Here is an 18050-nt window from a genome sequence, read left to right as displayed (position 1 = left end):
TGAAATGAGTGTGTCAGAGAGAACAGATAAAGGGGTCAGAGTTAAAGCGATCCCAGGCCTGAATGAGGAGGGCAGGACAGACAGACACAGAACTTTGAACTCTGAACACTTGTGGTCAAACAAAACTATTTGGCATGACAGGCTCACTGATTCTTCTTCCACACAGTTTAGTCTACATAGCAAAAGATGACGTCAGAAGCTGAGGAGAAGTCATTATTGCTTCAGCAGATACGGGATGTGGACTATAAGCTAACTAGACAGATCAGCTGATGTTGCACGTTATACCTCACCATAGCAGGTGACCATTCAGATATCCCACACATTTTACATATCCAAATCAAACTTTATTAGTGATATTATATACTGTACAATCTATATTAAAGGGGAAAAGTGCACATACTTTAGTACAGATCGTCGACCTGTATGAGTACTATATTATATTCCATAAGTTATCTTCATTAAAAGCACTGTAATAGTGTGAGCCAATGTGTGTCAGACAGTAGAACGATGGATTTGTATAAGCGCAGTACAGGCTACAAAAAAAATATGATTTTTTCACATTGGTTTAGGATCACGAATAGAAAATCACTTCCAGGAAACAAAAGACAAACTCAAATGGTGAATTGTCACATATTTCAGGGTGCAAAAAGTAATGTTTTTTTTGTTGCTGTTCCTTCCATTTAATTTCACTTCTTCATAGTATTGTAACAATAGACCAGCATTTTTAGTCTTAATAATGTTTTAAAGGCCAACTACTGTAGTACCTGTTCACCTTGAACATGTACCTTCTGGGGACATTGTGTAAATGTTCCCACACAGATCAAAATACATCTATAACGGTCTATATTCAGAGAAAACCCAGGGCTGGAAATACCAACTTTCATTGTGTCTTGTCAGATTAGTTAGGTCTTCTCCTTTCACAGTAAATGTGTGTATTGTGCTGTGAGGTGTCCATACACACTCTGCCAACCTAGCTCGACTTCCTGTGTGTGAGAGAAAACAAAGCTTTCACAGAGTACTGGGTCACACTTTTCCGGCACTTGGAAATCTCACATTGTTCATATCCTGGTTCTCAGGAAAGGCGTGATGGTGTTTGAAAATCATGAAAACCCCTTTCAATGGTTAACATAGCGAGTTGGCAATAATTATGTTTTCTACTGCCCTCCTATGCTTATCCAGGAGATCCCTCACAATTTGTCCCCCAATTTTAGATTGCTACTGACAGTCAATAGGTTCCCGGGGACACACACCTCTAAAGACATCTCTCATATGTGTGTTTGTGTCTGTGAGTCTAGCGTCACACACACGAGAGACCAGAGGGGTCAGATTTCATTCCTTTATCATGGTTACGACCAGAGGACTCTCCACTTTCTGCTATCCCAGCAGCACCTTCTGCAGGCGGTCAGCAGGCACACTGATCTCATCCTCTGACTCTGCGTCACTCTGGGGGTTGGAGCTGCAGGGTGAGGTGCATTCTGGGGAGCACAGGTAGTGCATGAGGGGCAGCCGGTACTTCCCACAGAAGTCCACAAACTTGATGTGGCGCACGCATGAGTCAAAGTACACACCTGTGGAGAGAGAAAGCAGAACGATATCAAATAAGCACACTAAAATAGGACACGCAATACATTATATACAGACAAGACAAAGACAGGTACAGAAATACAGACACAGTCCAATGAGAAGCTAGTGTGTAGTAAACGTACCGGCACACTTAGGATTGGGGCACTTGCTGGCCAGGTCTAGGTAGTGCAGCAGGTGGCAGGGCATGTCGCAGGGCGAGTATGGAACGTTCCGGCTCTTGATGGTACGTCCCGCCAGCTCCAGCAGCGACGGAGGGTCATACGTCATTTCCTTGACGAAGCGCACAACTAGGGGGTTGCCACGGAGACTGAGCTCCTGCAGGTGGACCAGGCTGAGAATCTCCCGGGGCAGGTAGGTCAGCAGGTTGTTATGGAGACTGAGGGAACGCAGGGAGTGGAGCCTGAGGGGAGAGAGGGGGCATGGTCATTGTTATGAGTATTATAGACAAAAATCTAGACTTTGTTTAGGTTATGATAGTCCACGATGGATGTGGTTCTGTTAACCAGTTGTGGAGGTATGCTTTGAATATGGTTGGGTTCTCACAGTCTTGTGGCAGTATTATTGTGTTAGGGTTATATTACAGTTGTGTTGTGGTTAACTGGTGAGCTGTGGCAGTATGCGCCAGATGGGGTTAGTGTTATGGTTACCTGGTGAGCTGCGGGGGTACACCCTGGATGCGGTTGTCACACAGGACCAGGTAGCTGAGGTAGGGCAGGTTGGCCAGCTCAGGAGGAATAGATGTGATCAGGTTACCACCCAAATACAGAAGCTCCAGACTGACAGAGAGGTTTAAATATGTTTAGCATCATATCAAGTGACAATTAACATGACAGTAACAAGTACAGCATGAACCCAGATGGTCTTTGGGACATCAAAAACACCATAACATACTGTTTACTGGGCAGTTCCAAGTGCATATGTGGCTAGCCATGTTTTGCCACATCAGTACTACATTGGGGTTCCCACATGTTGACATGTATGTGACAGCGATGTGTTAACAGAGTGAGTGAAAGGCATCAAAGGGCTCGAGCAGTGGAGCTGCTGAACAAACAGTTTGAAAGGGAAGACACTAGACACACACACTGTACACATACCACAGAGAAGTGCCGGAATTTCTAGCTCTGTCTTTAGCCTGCATGAGTCAAACATTCTCTCATAGCTAGAGTGAAGTTTAGGTCGAGTGTAATCAAATGTCTGCTGCTTAGCCTACACCACAACCATGTGGGGTAGTCCCATCCAAAACAGATGACTGACTGAGGCAGTTTGAAAAATATCAGATAAATGTATTATCCACAAATCTCAAAACGAAAATGTACACATTCAAGTGTTATCACATTATCACATTCTCTCTGAAAGGAAGAACGAGTGAAAGGACAGCTGGACACTGGGAAAATGGAGAGAGAGAGAGGAACAGAGGGAGCAGCAGGCAAAGAGAAACAGGGAGATGCAGGGAGTGATCCATCAGCAGAAATGATGACACAGCAGCAACTGGGACAGAGGAGGCCATTCTGTGTAATTGGCGCATAATGGCCTCCTCTGTACAGTTAACCCACACGGGCGGGTGGGGCCCCTGGAAGTCAAGCCCTGGGGCCCCTGGAGTTCTGTTTCTGGGTAACAATTAAATAACTGATTATTTTCAATTAAAATGATCAGAAAGGGGCCTCCCGAGTGGCATAGAGGTCTAAGGCACTGCATCACTAGAGACCTGGGGTTACAGCAGAGACATTCAATCCCATCCTGGATCAAGATCCCTGATGCCTAAATTGTTATGCACACCCCTCCAAAAAAATATGAATAATTATTAGTATTTTTATAGTGCCCCCTGTGTGCACTTCTGGTAATACAGTATTCCCCAGCACGGTACAGAAATGGTATGAAAATCTGGATACTGTCCACCCTTATTTGAAACTTTCTTATTGGTCTATTAACAAAATATACCACATGGTGACATCACCATGGAAGGTCACCATGGAAGGCCAAAACTCCCCCCCACCAAAATTGGCCGAGATTTCAGGCAGTCCTTTCAAAAAGCTCTTACAATAAAAAAGGCATTAACATCATTTTCACAAGTTTACTGTAGTATTCCAACCTCAGTGTCAAATTGCATTTTAACTTTTTTCTTCTTTTAAAATATACATTTTGTATGTACTGGGCCTTTTTCTTCTCAAGTGGGGTTACACCTTCAACTTTCAAAGCAGTAGAAATATACCATTTTGAAGCTATGAGTCCACTTTTTCCTTTGTAGGATAAAAAAATAATTACAAAAAAATACAAAAACCAGACACCTACAAAATGACATCACACAAACTACATCACATCTGCCCAGACCCTCATGCTCACACCCCACTCTCCGCCACAAGGCCTCAAACTGCACCATTTTGTTTTTCTCCAACGCCCAAGCACTTTCAGCATTTAGATAATGATGCATGACCTTTTCATTGTGTTAACGGAGGATTGGTTGATTTCCAGTGTTAAAGTAAAAACATATTTCAAGATGATTAACAAGAAGAAGTATCTTACTGCATCCTCATATGCCATGGCTTGAAATTTGCAGACTAATAGTTCTGACAGCCACATTTCTAACTCCACCCATACCGTTTGGACTTTAGACCATTCCCAGAAGGCATGGATTACTTAGTCATTGTAGTTGTACACGTTGTGCTGTGGAATTTGGGAATTTTGGCAATTGTATAATAAATTCTAGTTTATACTGGAATAAGCATAAATTTCATCATTAATTAATTTAGTTAATTATGTTCCAACATTCCCTCCATCTTGTGCCAATATCTTATTTTTAAAAGTCTTGGTTCCAATAGTTTATTTTTCCTCTAAGAGACTGTGAATAAATGAGGCTCTCTGCAAGGTTTTGTATAGCTTACCCATTATTGGAATATACTTCTGACCCAAATCAGATTCCCTCAAGTTTGCTCTAATGTCCAAAATATTTCAAATTGAAATTATGATAGAAAACCTGTAATTTAATTCCATATTGTTATAGTATTCATAACTATGAAGTTGTTAATGTTCTTTGCTTTATCCTTCGAAAATAGACAAAGGATTCTGGGTATGAACATGCTCATCTTCAATATGTACCCATTGTTCCTCTTCAGTGTATTTAACTATATGTCCCAAGTAACAGCCCTGGGTGGTGAGTTGATGCAAATCTGGAAGGTTAAAACCATCCTCAGGCGTAGAACAAAAAGGAAAGTTTTACATCTTCCTAGTAATTTTATTTGCCCATATAAAAAGTATGTTATGTCACTAAAAAGCAATGATCAAATCAGTTGATGACAGTCAGCCAATAGGGTCAGGGTTAGTGAACTATTAAAGCCAATCAGGATCTATTGCAGCTGAAGTCAAAGTACTTACACACTTATCTTTGGTTAGTCTATAAATAGACTACTGTTTAATACCGCTTGACATGACCCACATCCCAGTTCCACTGATCTGACTTTACAATGCCTTCTCTTTTATAATGTTAATTGGCTATATAGTCAGATCCTAAACTGTGCTCACTGATATCAGAAGAATGTGACCTGTATGGGGGCTGGGGTAGATAGAAGAATGAATTGATCTTCAGTAGGTCACTGTGACCTGTGCTAAGATACCACTGGCAGACTTGTCTCAGCGTAAACACATGACATGAGAAATACAGACTGTTCCCAGGATAGTAAAAAACAATTATCTGGAAACACACTGTCCTTGCAGTTTATACAAACTTGGCATTTCTTCACAGATTAAACCACGAGAGGCTTGAATGTGTGTCATGACATCTCTGCATACATGTGTGACTTGACTATGTGGAAGTGAGTGTGTGTGTAATTGATGAGTAAGAGTTAGTCATCCCAGAGGCTGTTACTGTGTATACTGCGCAATGTGTACCCCACCACATGAACCATATTAATGTCCTCCTCTGAGCAACTTAGGCAGTCAGTCATGCCCCAACCCTAGCCAGAATAGATCCTGACCCTAAGCTTGATAACAGTTGCACTGGGGTCGGACAGGCTTCCTGTTTAGATTAAGACACTGCGGAGCTGGTGTGAGATATGGTTCAGAAAACGTACCACAATCCAGGGATAAGAAATGTGTTGTATTCCAAGTTCCCATTAGGAGAGAGAAGAATTAATGACGGCTTGTTTTTTTATTTTTACAGATGTTCTCGATGTAACAGTTGGGATAATGGGACAATTCAAGAGTTAGTTCAATGCATTTCTCATCCCTGGATTGAGGTACATTTTCAGAGCCTGATCTGGCACCGCTGTCTTTTAATCTATACAGGAAGCCTGTCTGACCCCCAGTGCAGCTGTAAGCAAGCATAGGGTCAAAATCTATTCTGGCTAACCCAGGCCCAGTGTTGGTCAAGGCCTGATTGCATGGTAATTGTGATTATCTGCATGATGTGATAGTATACCGTTTTCATTTCCTGAAAAACCTACAGGTTAGGATTTAAAGTCTGCTTCAGTGTACTGATACAGTAGCCTACTGGAGGAGTGAGGATATGTTAAAATCCATTTAACCATAGTCCTGGCAATCAAGGGGGCGCATTGTTTTTGTAAAGGTAAGCATCCATGGAATTAGGCTACAAGACAGCACAGCTTGCTCCCACCGCTCTGCATTGTTGTAATGGCATCACTTAAGCCTTCACAACAACCCAAACTCCCAGCAGCAATGGCAGTTGAAATGGTCTGTACCCACTGAACTCACTCTTCGCCCGTAAACCTTATCACACTAGGCCTAAGCTGGTCATTGTGATAGTTAGCAAAATTGTCAACTGCCTGATACTATGTGAAAGGTTGTGATGCAATCACTGTGGAACGATAGTAACAAGTTACTACAGCCACACAATCATAAACCCAGCCTATTTTAAAATGCTTGCATTTAAACCTAACCCTAAACTTAGCCACACTGCTAACTTTATGCATAACCCAAACCTTAAATTAAGCAACAAAAAAGCAGCAAAGTTTGGTTTTCCTGAACTTTTATGATCGCACAGTCACATTTGGCTATGGGCCTATCTAGTGGAAACCACGGTGAACTGCAACATTGTAACAAGCTAATGTGACCACGCTGTAGCTATATAGTGATGGGCATTCAACGGTTTCCGTGAGCCAGCTCATTTGGCTCCGTTCACGTAGAAGAGCCGATTCATTTGGCTCCCAGACGGCTCTTTGTTCAAAATGCTTAAATCGACCTGGAACCACGAAACAAATGCAAATCGCCAATGTAAAGCCAAGTAGGCTACCATTATGTCGGATTGTGAAATTCGCATTGAAATACACGTTTAACTGGCCACACTGTTAGATAGCCTGAAAAGGAAGTTGCCCCCCAAAAATGCACTGAAAAAAACAACAACTGCGTGGACCAGACTCACGCGCTCTCACCACTATTTGTGTCACCCTCTAGATACTTCGTTTGAAACTTTGCAGAAAAACGTTTTGAGCTCAAACGGAGTATGCAACTCGGCGAGTCAAATGGACAGCTCTTTCACTAATACGATTCGGTCCTCGACGTTCAACAAGAAGATCCGTTCGTTTGCGAACGACCCATCACTTCCTTTTGCAGCTGGCGAGGCCGTGCACGTCAAGTTATGTAGTCTACATACCTGGTTAAGTTTTCTATTTCTGCAGGAATACTTTGTAATCTGTTTCCCCCAAGGGAAAGTGATTGTAGCCGCTGCAACTTCATGAACTGCGCTGGCATCTCCTCAAATCGATTGCCACTTAGATTCAACACCTCCAACGGCAAAGATCCAAACTCCTTAGGCAGCGAGAATTCGTCCAGACGGTTGTTCTTGGATATTAGTGTTCTGAGCTTGGTTAACCGAGTAATGTCTTCACAGATGACCGATAGTCCGTTGTTGCTAATGTCCAGAAACTCGAGGTTGGAAAACATGCAAACTGATCCGGACAGCGAGGCCAATCGATTGAAGCTTAGATACAACTGCTTGGTGTCCCTCTTTCGCCCCTCGCTGATATTGACCAAGCTCAAACTGTTCAAATTCCGACGTGACAGGTCTAAAACACCCTCACAATGACCGTTTGCGGCTCCTTCATGCAAATCCATTTCGCAGTGTAGGATACTGTTCAATATTCTGAACAACGTGGGGTTGCTCTTTATGGGAGTCCAATGGCCCCGAGTTTCCGTCTGTTTCAAATCAATATTCCTTGAAGTAGCCGAACGGTGGCGACCCACATTGTCGCTAAGAATGTATTCCCAAGCAGTGGGCTACAACTGCATCTGACAGAAAAGAAATAAACCTGTGTCGGGAAAAGATGATTGTGTAGAATAGCTCACTGTGATTTGTCAGAACCTGGCTGGTACAACAAAGCAACTGTTTAGTGTATATATAGTACATGTTTCGGGGTTGGCCAGTAGTAGTTCCGCCCTAATTTAACCCTTTCATTGGTTTACATGCATTATCTAAGTTGGATCTGATCTAGTTATAGAGTACGACGTTTGTCACCGTTTACTAGTAAACAGAATAATCGTGGTGCATAAATGTTGTACTTGGTGCCTAACTAAGTAAAACTGGGAAAAAGTTGACGGTGGTAATTCACTCAATTTGCAGTCTGCTCCCTGGTCCCCTGGTCCCCTTGCCCTTGGATATTATGCAATCATCCAGTAGTATTACATTGTGCAAGAACGCCCACGAGTGTGTAGATTAAAAAAAAAATGTGACTTGCACAACTGGTTATAAAAGCAATCTCACGTCACCCATATCCATCATAAAACACAATGCTGCCTAGCAGAATACAATGTTAAGTGTCTTAAAAGCTATGTTCATATTACAGCCACTGTACGGACCAGATAACCGAATGGAAGAATGAATTGATCTTCAGTAGGTCACTGTGACCTGTGCTAAGATAACACTGGCAGACTTGTCTCAAGGTAAACACATGACATGAGAAATTATCAGACTTTTTCCAGATAACATTGTTTTTTTTACTATCCTGGGAACACACTGCCCTTGCACTTTATACAAACTTGGCATTTGTTCACATATTAAACCACAAGAGGCTTGAATGTTAAGGGACTTAAAAGGTGTTCTCAAATTACAGCCACTGTATGGACTAGATGACATTGGAACACTGCCTCTTGGAGCAATATCAATGGAATGTAGGCCAGAGTTTCTGTAGAAAACCACAACAGCAGCACTTCTCGTATAGACTGAGCTCTGACGCATGAATGTGAGTAATTGAAGTGTCTGGATATGAAGGATCACAGACAGACAGACACACAAGCACTCACACAACACTGACAGAGACCTCACTATACGATATTATCCCAATACTTAGGTGCCGATACGATATGTCCCTCGAGTCTCACAATACTTTGGATTCTATATGTACTGCGATTCTATACTGTGATTTTATTGCAATTTAATGTTCCAAACATATTGCTCACCATCTGACTGCACAGGGACAATATAGAGCCACGAGAAAACAAGTTTTGATGAGTCATGGAAATAAAACTGGTGAAATCAAATAGACTCCTTATTGAACAAAAGATGATGGGGAACAAAGCTATGAAGGAGAAATACTGGACTTTTTGTGCAGGTACAGCAAACTAGCTAAAAATAATAATATTGTGAAATTGTCCAATTTATATGATACGATATATCGCCAAAAATATCCCAATATGTATGTAACATACATTTCCTCCCCATCACTACACACATACACACACATTTACGAGAGGTTGAGACATTTGTAGTACTGTATGGGTTTTATTTTATTGACATACATATTCATTATAGACTCTGCATTCATTTTAGAATATAAACCTAGTTTTAACCTAGCTATTCAACTTTTACACAAACATTTAACAAGGACTAAACCACATAGCTCCAAAATCTATACCAAAATTCTGCCAAGAATAGTCTTGCCCATTCCAATTGTGGTTTAAAGGTTGCAGGACACGCGACCTCTACAGTGTCTCTGCAGGCCTATGTTTGGGTTTTAAGGCACTGATATAACCAGAAACGATTCTCAAGATAAGTGGGACTTTTGACAAATAAAACATAACAAAACAAATATGACACACCACCACACAATTGTAGGCAGTACACACTCTCTCAAAAACACTCCTTCATTACAGACACACATTATTTTATTTAAGCATGCACTCTGAGTTAGAGATGCATCTAAGCTACATTAGCTGACAGCGAGGCTAATCCTTATGACTGATATTTGACAAGCACAGGTATAGTGTTGTTGCTGGGTCCAGAGAAATGCTTTGCCTGGAGGGGTTCGTACATCAACATCCTAGTCATCGTCAGGCTTTGGTTTTAGTTCTCTCCATGCTGTACTCAGCTCTGTGCTTGGTGCTAGTTGCTTTCATTCTACAATCTACGCTTTAACGTTTCTAAAACAAGCACCAGAGAGAGCCGACGGAATATAGCACAGGAGCCATTGCAATCACATATGATCTCCAAATCAAGCATATAACAAATTGTACATAGACGCAAACACATTTGCCAAAAAGCAAAGGATTCTAACTAAACGGGACAATCCACTAAGGCCTGAAACTATGCTGCTAGTCATGGAGGGAGAAGTGCATTTGTCAAGTAGTATCAAGTAGTAGTAAGACATCCCCTTCCCCTACAATGAGACACTATCATGGTCTTGCTCAACATTTCTCTAACACATCTGAAAGGACTTTAAAGGTGAGTTTATTTCCTTGATGGAGAAAGGTGTCCCAACAATTCACTCCAAACATCTCAAATGTTTCTCATCGCCAACTATTTACCGCTTGCTATTTTACAAAAAAAATAAAACATAACAACAAATACTGTGTTTATAATGTGTAGATAGAAAAACAATATTTAAAAAGTCAGCAGTAAAAATGGCCCCATTCCTAGTGCAGGGGTGCAGTAAAACAATAGAACATGAAGACAGTACTTAACTCAAGAAACTCCCCAAATAATACTCTTGACTGCCCTGCATCTAACACACATAAACAAAAAGCTATAATAATTAACATATGAGTAAATTCAGGAACAACACAGGGCCTTATCAATGGAAGAAGAGTGAAGTCTTTTCTCTCTCTCTCTTTCCTTCACGCCCTCCTTCTTTAGGCATCTTAGGCCTCCTTTGTGCTGACCTTCATCTTCTCCACTGTTTCCTGTTTTTGTAAGAGAGAGAGAAAGCATATGTGGGAGGAGAGTTAAATATTGTAATGATAATAATAATTGTATGCCATGTAGCCCTAGTTAGATAGTTACAAATAAATAGCCACACTCAATACCCCATTTTACTCTACACAGTGTGGAGAATGACTGTCCCCTAGTTCCTCTTGTGTAGGGATCTCTACCGGTTCTTAACTGCAATATTGGATAACTTTTTTGTATTAATACATTCAGCCCACAGGGCTGTAAGTTGTTGTTGGAAGATATTCTGTTTGAGGACAGAGTACATGAACTCGCTGACTCTGCTATTGTGGAGAGCCAGAACTGCTCCCCCGTGAATTTAACTAAAGCAATACACACACACACACACACACACACAACTCGCCCAACTGTTTATAGACAGATTCCAGAGCTACCCCATATGTCTGGGGAGATTGGAGGGCGGCCCGGTCTGTCCCTTGAACTTTGACATCCCGTTGCTGACCTGGTGCTTGTTGAGCTCTGCCACACGGAGGCTCCATTCCTCCTCGGTCATCTCCTGCCCTGCCTCCCCGGTCTCCTCGACGACCGCTGTCTTATCTAAGAAAGAGATGCAAAGGAAGAAAAAATTACAGGATCAATTGGAGAGAGAGAAAGACAGGTGTTGAGTTCTTATTTGTAAGCCCAGTATGTGGTTCAGGTGACTTGTAGATGAGCCAGGGTGTCTATACTGGTGTGCCTATCCTCACCATTGCAGGTCATGGCGGTGCAGACCCAGTTGCCGCAGGCACACACACAGCGGTTACACTCCACCTGTGTCTCAGCCCCATCCTTATAGGTCTCATCCTCCAGGGCACACTCTGCAGAAGAGGGGGGCACATAGAATTTTGTGCCTCGCATACACACCGTACCTAACAATAATGTCTGTTCAAGTGACCAGAAATGATTAAATATCCTCTGTTTTACTTGAGTTGGTTTGTTCTAGATGTCTAAATAAAACATTTAGTGCAGTTGAGTAGTGCTGTAGTCCGCAGCAGAAAGAGAGCACTAGAGGGATATAGACTGTGTGTACAGTATGTTAAAGCACTCTATTATCTATGACTTTGGCTCTGGTGAGGCCCCAGGGTAGGTTCTGTGTTCCGGACTGGAATGTGTGCTGCAGCTGTGAGGGAAGTCATAGGGCTCTCTCCTAGAACCGCTCTTCCTATCACACTGAACTTTCCCCTACATCATTAATGCACAACTTCTGATCAACTTAGTACAGTACAAAAGACCAAGAAAAAATACAGTTGTCTGTAAATAAATCACATTGAGATGTTTTTGTTGCAGTGAATTTCAAGTATGTTAGGGTGAGTTACAGTGGATTTGCCTATGGTTGTGGTGAATGAATTTACTATTTAACATATGTAAATCCCATGCACTGTAAACACATACTGCCTGCTGACTGCATGTGTCTAAGAGGTTGATATAGAGGTATTTGTGTAATGTACTGAGAAAAAAAACATGTGTGGTGTCAGCAGTGGTGTGCAGTGTTGTCATCATAGAGTCATTGAGTCAACGGTCATGTGTCTGGGAGCTCACTCTTCTCAGGTGGGTTGAAGCCGGGCTTCAGGCAGTTGAGGAACTCATCGAAGCTCAGCTTCCAGTCAGTGTTCTCATCGGACATCTCGATCAGAGCGTCCACACATAGGCTCCTGGGAAGAGCAGAGAGAAACACACACACAGGTTCACATTCACTGACTGTACTCATAGCTAAGTACAGTGCATTCGGAAATTATTCAGACCCCTTGACTTTTTCCACATTTTCTTTACGTTACAGCAATATTCTAAAATGGATTTAATACATTTTTCCCCTCATCAATCTACATACAATATCCCATAATATCAAAGGCAAAAACAGTTTAGATTTTTTTTGCAAATAAATAAATAGAAATACCTTATTTACATAAGTATTCAGACCCTTTGCTGTGAGACTCGAAATTGAGCTCAGGTGCATTCTGTTTCTATTGATCATGAGATCTTTCTACACCTTGATTGGAGTCTACCTGTGGTAAATTCAATTGATTGGGCATGATTTGGAAAGGCACACACCTGTCTATATAAGGTCCCACAGTTGACAGTACATTTCGGAGCAAAAACCAAGCCATCGGGTCATAGGAATTGTCCGTAGAGCTCCGAGACAGGATTGTGTCGAGGCACAGATCTGGGGAAGGGTATCAATCAAAAAATATTCTGCAGTATTGAAGATCCCCAAGAACACAGTGGCCTCCATCATTCTTAAATGGAAGAAGTTTAGAACTACTAAGACTCTTCCTAGAGCTGGCCGCCCGGCCAAACTGAGAAATCAGGGGAGAAGGGCCTTGGTCAGGGAGGTGACCAAGAGCCCGATGGTCACTCTGACAGAGCTCCAGAGTTCCTCTGTGGAGATGGGATAACCTTCCAGAAGGACAACCATCTCTGCATTACTCCACCAATCAGGCATTTATGGTAGATTGGCCAGACGGAAGCCCCTCCTCAGTAAAAGGCACATAACAGCCTGCTTGGAGTTTGCCAAAAGGCATCTAAAGGACTCACAGACCATGAGAAACAAGATTTTCTGGTCTGATGAAACTAAGATTGAACTCTTTGGCCTGAATGCCAGGCGTCACATCTGGAGGAAACCTGGCACCATGCCTACGGTGAATCATGGTGGTGGCAGTATCATGAGACTAATCAGGATCGAGGGAAACATGAACGGAGCAAAGTTCAGTGAGATCCTTGATGAAAACCCACTCCAGAGTGCACATGACCTCAGACTGGGGCAAAGGTTCTGAATACTTACAGTATGTAAATGTGATATTTCAGTGTTTTTTATTATATAAATTATATTTAAAAAAAAATTTAATCAAGTTTTTCTTTGTCATTATGGGGCATTGTGTGTAGATTGATGAGGGGAAAAAAACAATTTAATCAATTTTAGAATAAGGCTTTATTTAACATGACAAAATGTGGAAAAATTCAAGGGGTCTGAATATGTTGCGAATGCTCTGTATAGCTGTTGAGATGGTTATTGGGCATAGTGTTTGACTGTGCTGGGTGTTTGATAAAGTGAAGTTAATGGAATGTTTTGCCCACAGAATATTATTTTCAATGCTTCATTTGTAGGACCAAGAGTTTTTCCCGGTCAAGTCACATGGCCTGTAAAAACTCAGGGCCCTACTCATGTGTGGGCAATAGAAGTGGCTGATTACATCAGCTTCTTACATCAGCTTCTTACATCAGCTTCTTACATCAGCTTCTTATCTCCAAACCTGCAGAAGCATTGCAACACTTCTCAAGTGAGCAGCACAGTGGAAACCCAGGCTCTGATCATGTACAGAACAGGTGAGGTTAAGATCACCCACAGGAGGCCTGGGTCACACAGGGTTCAATGCAGAGAGAGGGACAGTAGGGCTTAATATAGCACCAGCTCCTCAGAAACCCTCTACTGTACAGCTGAGAATATGATATCGATACTGTATATGATATAGGTACTTTATAGGTATATACATTTACGGTATGTTATGTAAATGGCTCAAATTTACACCACACGTAGACAGGCTGCAAACATTATATGATGATCTATGAGAATGTGAATTACCTGTTTTGTAAAGTGTCATATTTTTCTGTCTACTGAGCTAAAAAATATATATATAAAAAATATAAACAGCACCAGTCAAAAGTTTGGACACACCTACTCATTTAAGGGTTTTTCTTTATTTTTAAAAATGTTCTACATTGTAGAATAACAGTGAAGACATTCAAACTATGAAATAACACATATGGAATTATGTAGTAATCAAAAAAGTGTTCAACAAACTAAACATCTTTTATATTTGAGATTCTTCAAAGTAGATACCCTTTGCCTTGATGACAGCTTTGCACACCCTTGGCATTCTCTCAACCAGCTTCACCTGAAATGCTTTTCCAACAGTCTTGAAGGAGTTGCCACATATGCTGAGCACTTGTTGGCGACCTTTCCTTCACTCTGCAATCCAACTCATCCCAAACCATCTCAACTGGGTTGAGGTCAGGTGATTGTAGAGGCCAGGTCATCTGATGCAGCACTCCATCACTCTCTTTCTTGGTCAAATAGCCTTTACACAGCCTGGAGGTGTGTTGGGTCATTGTCCTGTTGAAAAATAAATGATAGTCCCACTTGGCGTAAACCAGATGGGATGGTGTATCGCTGCAGAATACTGTGGTAGCCATGCTAATTGAGTGTGCCTTGAATTCTAAATAAATCACTGACAGTGTCACCAGCAAAGCAACCCCACACCATCACACCTCCTCCTCCATGCTTCACGGTGGGAACCACACATGTGAAGATCATCCGTTCACCTACTCTACATCTCACAAAGACACCAAAAATCTCAAGGGACAGATTTACATCGGTCTAATGTCCATTGCTCGTGTTTCTTGGCCAAGCAAGTCTCTTCTTGTTAATGGTGTCCATTAGTACTGGCTTCTTTGCAGCAATTCGACCATGAAGGCCTGATTCACGCAGTCTCCTCTAAACAGTTGATGTTGAGATGTGTCTGTTACTTGAACTCTACGAAGCATTTATTTCGCTTGATGGTTTTTGTGACTGCACTTGAATGAAGGACTGTCGTTTCACTTTGTTTCTTCGAACTGTTCTTGCCATAATATGGACTTGGACTTCAGTATACCACACCTACCTTGTCACAACACAACTGATTGGCTCAAACGCATTAAGAAGGAAAACATTTCCACAAGGCACACCTGTTAATTGAGATGCATCCCAGGTGACTTCCTCATGAAGCTGGTTGAGAGAATGCCAATAATGTGCAAAGCTATCATCAAGAGTGGCTACTTTGAAGAATCTCAAATATAAAAATGCACTTTTTTGGTTGCTACATGATTCCATATGTGTTATTTCATAGTTTTGATGTCTTCACTATTATTCTACAATGTGGAAAATAGTAAAAATAAAGAAAAACCCTTGAATGAGTAGGTGTGTCCAAACCTTTGACTGATAATGTATGTATATATACAAATAAAGGTGAAATAGCATGCACACAAGTACACACACACACTGACCTGAGCAGCTTGTTGCTCTCCTGGTCTGCATATGACTGCATGTCCACGTTGGAGTCATTATGTTGGATGAACTTAAGGAGCTCTGAGGAGTCCAGCAGGGAGTCACCATTGTCGTAGTTCTGTACACACACACATGCACACAGAAACTAGCAGAGTTAGTAGGAATGGAGAATAGAAGAGTGTCATGGGCCTCTGTAGGCCAATATAAAATCATAAAAGTGAATAATAACCAGAAAACCTAACAACTGATATGACCAGAAGAAAAGTGAGAGTGGGGGGGATTGGGTATAATAATACATATATTTTAGCCTTTAAGCATAACCCCCCCCCACACTCTCACTTTTCTTCTGGTCATATCAGTTCCTCTCTCAATCATTTTCTAAATATCTCCCTCTACCTGATAAAAACTCTCCTTCCAAGACTGCTAATCCACAGTGAACTTTGCACTTTGAGACTGTCTGTGGCGGTCATCACCAGTGGTCATCGGTCACCTGACAACCCTACACTGTAAAGGGGTTGAAGTGAATTTGACAGTAACTTACAGACAGCTATCGGTAAGTAAGACACTGTATTTCATAGTGCAGTATACCTACTGTAATCTAAATACAATAGTAAAGCAAGTACTGTGTAATGACATAGTTGAATACATCCAATGTACTGTATTGCAATGTAAAAAAGTAAATGCTAATGTAATCATAATGAATAAATTAATGAACTAATGAATGAAAGTAATTGTGGGGGAGATTTCACAGTATTTTACTGGAATTACATGGAATTGGTGAAAGGTTGTCTACAAGGTAATGTATTTACACAGTACAGCATATCATTTATTATTTGGTGATTTATATCACTTCCACAAGAGGCCGTAACAAAGGCGTCCAAACTGGCAGCAATTACTTGGCAAAACAGACCAAAGGTTTAAGACTTGCCACTGCACTCTATCCCTTCTACATTTTAAATTGATGGGGCACTATAAACACATGAGTTACATTGGTACAGCACTCACATTAACGGGTTCAACAAATAAGGCATCTTGCAAAGGGAACCTCAAAAAACAACAATACCCATTAGTGATCAAAATGTTCTTGGCGCTCCAAAATTAAGGTACAGTACTGTTTTCTGTGGGGTGGAATTACAGTACTACTTGAAATACAGAAACTATTTCCCGCCCACTACATTTTCCCACAATGCATCATACTTTACAGTATGCTGCAGTATAATGCTTTCACAGTATTTTACAGTTGATAATACCCAGAATTACAGTATAAATTATAGTTTTCCATTACAGTGTAGAGCCATCCTCGAATTAAAGCTTCTTGAAGGGATACATCTTTAACAGTCAGAGTTATATTCTATAGAGAGATTGACAGACATACTGTATATACAGTATAAACAGTGGGGCAAAAAAAGTATTTAGTCAGCCACCAATTGTGCAAGAGAGGCATGTAATTTTCATCATAGGTACACTTCAACTATGACAGACAAAATGAGAAAAAAAATCCAGAAAATCACATTGTAGGATTTTTTATGAATTTATTTGCAAATTATGGTGGAAAAATAAGTATTTGGTCAATAACAAAAGTTTATCTCAATACTTTGTTATATACCCTTTGTTGGCAATGACAGAGGTCAAACATTTTCTGTAAGTCTTCACAACGTTTTTCACACACTGTTGCTGGTATTTTGGCCCATTCCTCCATGCAGATCTCCTCTAGAGCAGTGATGTTTTGGGGCTGTTGCTGGGCAACACGGAATTTCAACTCCCTCCAAAGATTTTCTATGGGGTTGAGATCTGGAGACTGGCTAATTCACTCCAGGACCTTGAAATGCTTCTTACGAAGCCACTCCTTCATTGCCCGGGTGGTGTGTTTGGGATAATTGTCATGCTGAAAGACCCAGCCACGTTTCATCTTCAATGCCCTTGCTGATGTAAGAAGGTTTTCACTCAAAATCTCACGATACATGGCCCCATTCATTCTTTCCTTTACACGGATCAGTCGTCCTGGTCCCTTTGCAGAAAAACAGCCCCAAAGCATGATGTTTCCACCCCCATGCTTCACAGTAGGTATGGTGTTCTTTGTATTCAACTCTGCATTCTTTGTCCTCCAAACACGACGAGTTGAGTTTTTACCAAAAAGTTATATTTTGGTTTCATCTGACCATATGACATTCTCCCAATCTTCTTCTGGATCATCCAAACGCTCTTTAGCAAACTTCAGACGGGCCTGGACATGTAATGGCTTAAGCAGGGGGACACGTCTGGCACTGCAGGATTTGAGTC

The 18050-nt window shown here is 41.4% G+C and overlaps 2 protein-coding genes across 3 annotated transcripts in view; both read right to left on the bottom strand.

Annotated features, from left to right (window-relative positions):
* Window positions 1-322: 322 nt before the first annotated feature.
* Window positions 323-8207, bottom strand: lrrc58b (leucine rich repeat containing 58b). Its single transcript, XM_021597797.3, has 4 exons — window positions 7187-8207; window positions 2232-2360; window positions 1707-1984; window positions 323-1568 (listed from the first exon to the last, which is right to left on the bottom strand). Exons 1-4 carry the CDS (start codon window positions 7645-7647, stop codon window positions 1375-1377), a joined length of 1062 nt encoding a protein of 353 aa, XP_021453472.1. The 5' UTR covers window positions 7648-8207; the 3' UTR covers window positions 323-1374.
* A 1083-nt stretch (window positions 8208-9290) lies between these two features.
* Window positions 9291-18050, bottom strand: part of LOC110520461 (follistatin-related protein 1) — a 36373-nt gene continuing 27613 nt past the window's right edge. The window contains exons 7-11 of one of the 2 annotated variants that reach the window (XM_036975016.2): window positions 15770-15888; window positions 12272-12384; window positions 11440-11550; window positions 11196-11290; window positions 9291-10707 (exon numbers count right to left, since the gene is read on the bottom strand). In XM_036975016.2, coding sequence (XP_036830911.1) covers window positions 10666-10707; window positions 11196-11290; window positions 11440-11550; window positions 12272-12384; window positions 15770-15888 — 480 coding nt within the window. In that variant the 3' untranslated portion in view covers window positions 9291-10665. Of the gene's footprint in view, window positions 10708-11108; window positions 11291-11439; window positions 11551-12271; window positions 12385-15769; window positions 15889-18050 lie in introns of those variants that run through there. The other variant, XM_090230236.1, reaches the window with a different exon arrangement.

The sequence above is a fragment of the Oncorhynchus mykiss genome, chromosome 3 (assembly GCF_057628025.1).
Source record: "Oncorhynchus mykiss isolate SJ-2025 chromosome 3, ASM5762802v1, whole genome shotgun sequence".
Lineage (NCBI taxonomy): Eukaryota > Metazoa > Chordata > Actinopteri > Salmoniformes > Salmonidae > Oncorhynchus > Oncorhynchus mykiss.
This window is presented reverse-complemented; position numbering and strand designations above follow the sequence as displayed.

Bases quoted from the DNA above. Each gene is read 5' to 3' on its own strand.
- lrrc58b (XM_021597797.3), bottom strand. From the start codon at position 7,647: ATGGATTTGCATGAAGGAGCCGCAAACGGTCATTGTGAGGGTGTTTTA. The intron at 2,361-7,186 runs GTATGTAGACTA...CCTCTCTGTCAG, and splicing joins GAAATAGAAAACTTAACCAG to TCTGGAGCTTCTGTATTTGG. The intron at 1,985-2,231 runs GTAACCATAACA...CTCTCCCCTCAG, and splicing joins GTACCCCCGCAGCTCACCAG to GCTCCACTCCCTGCGTTCCC.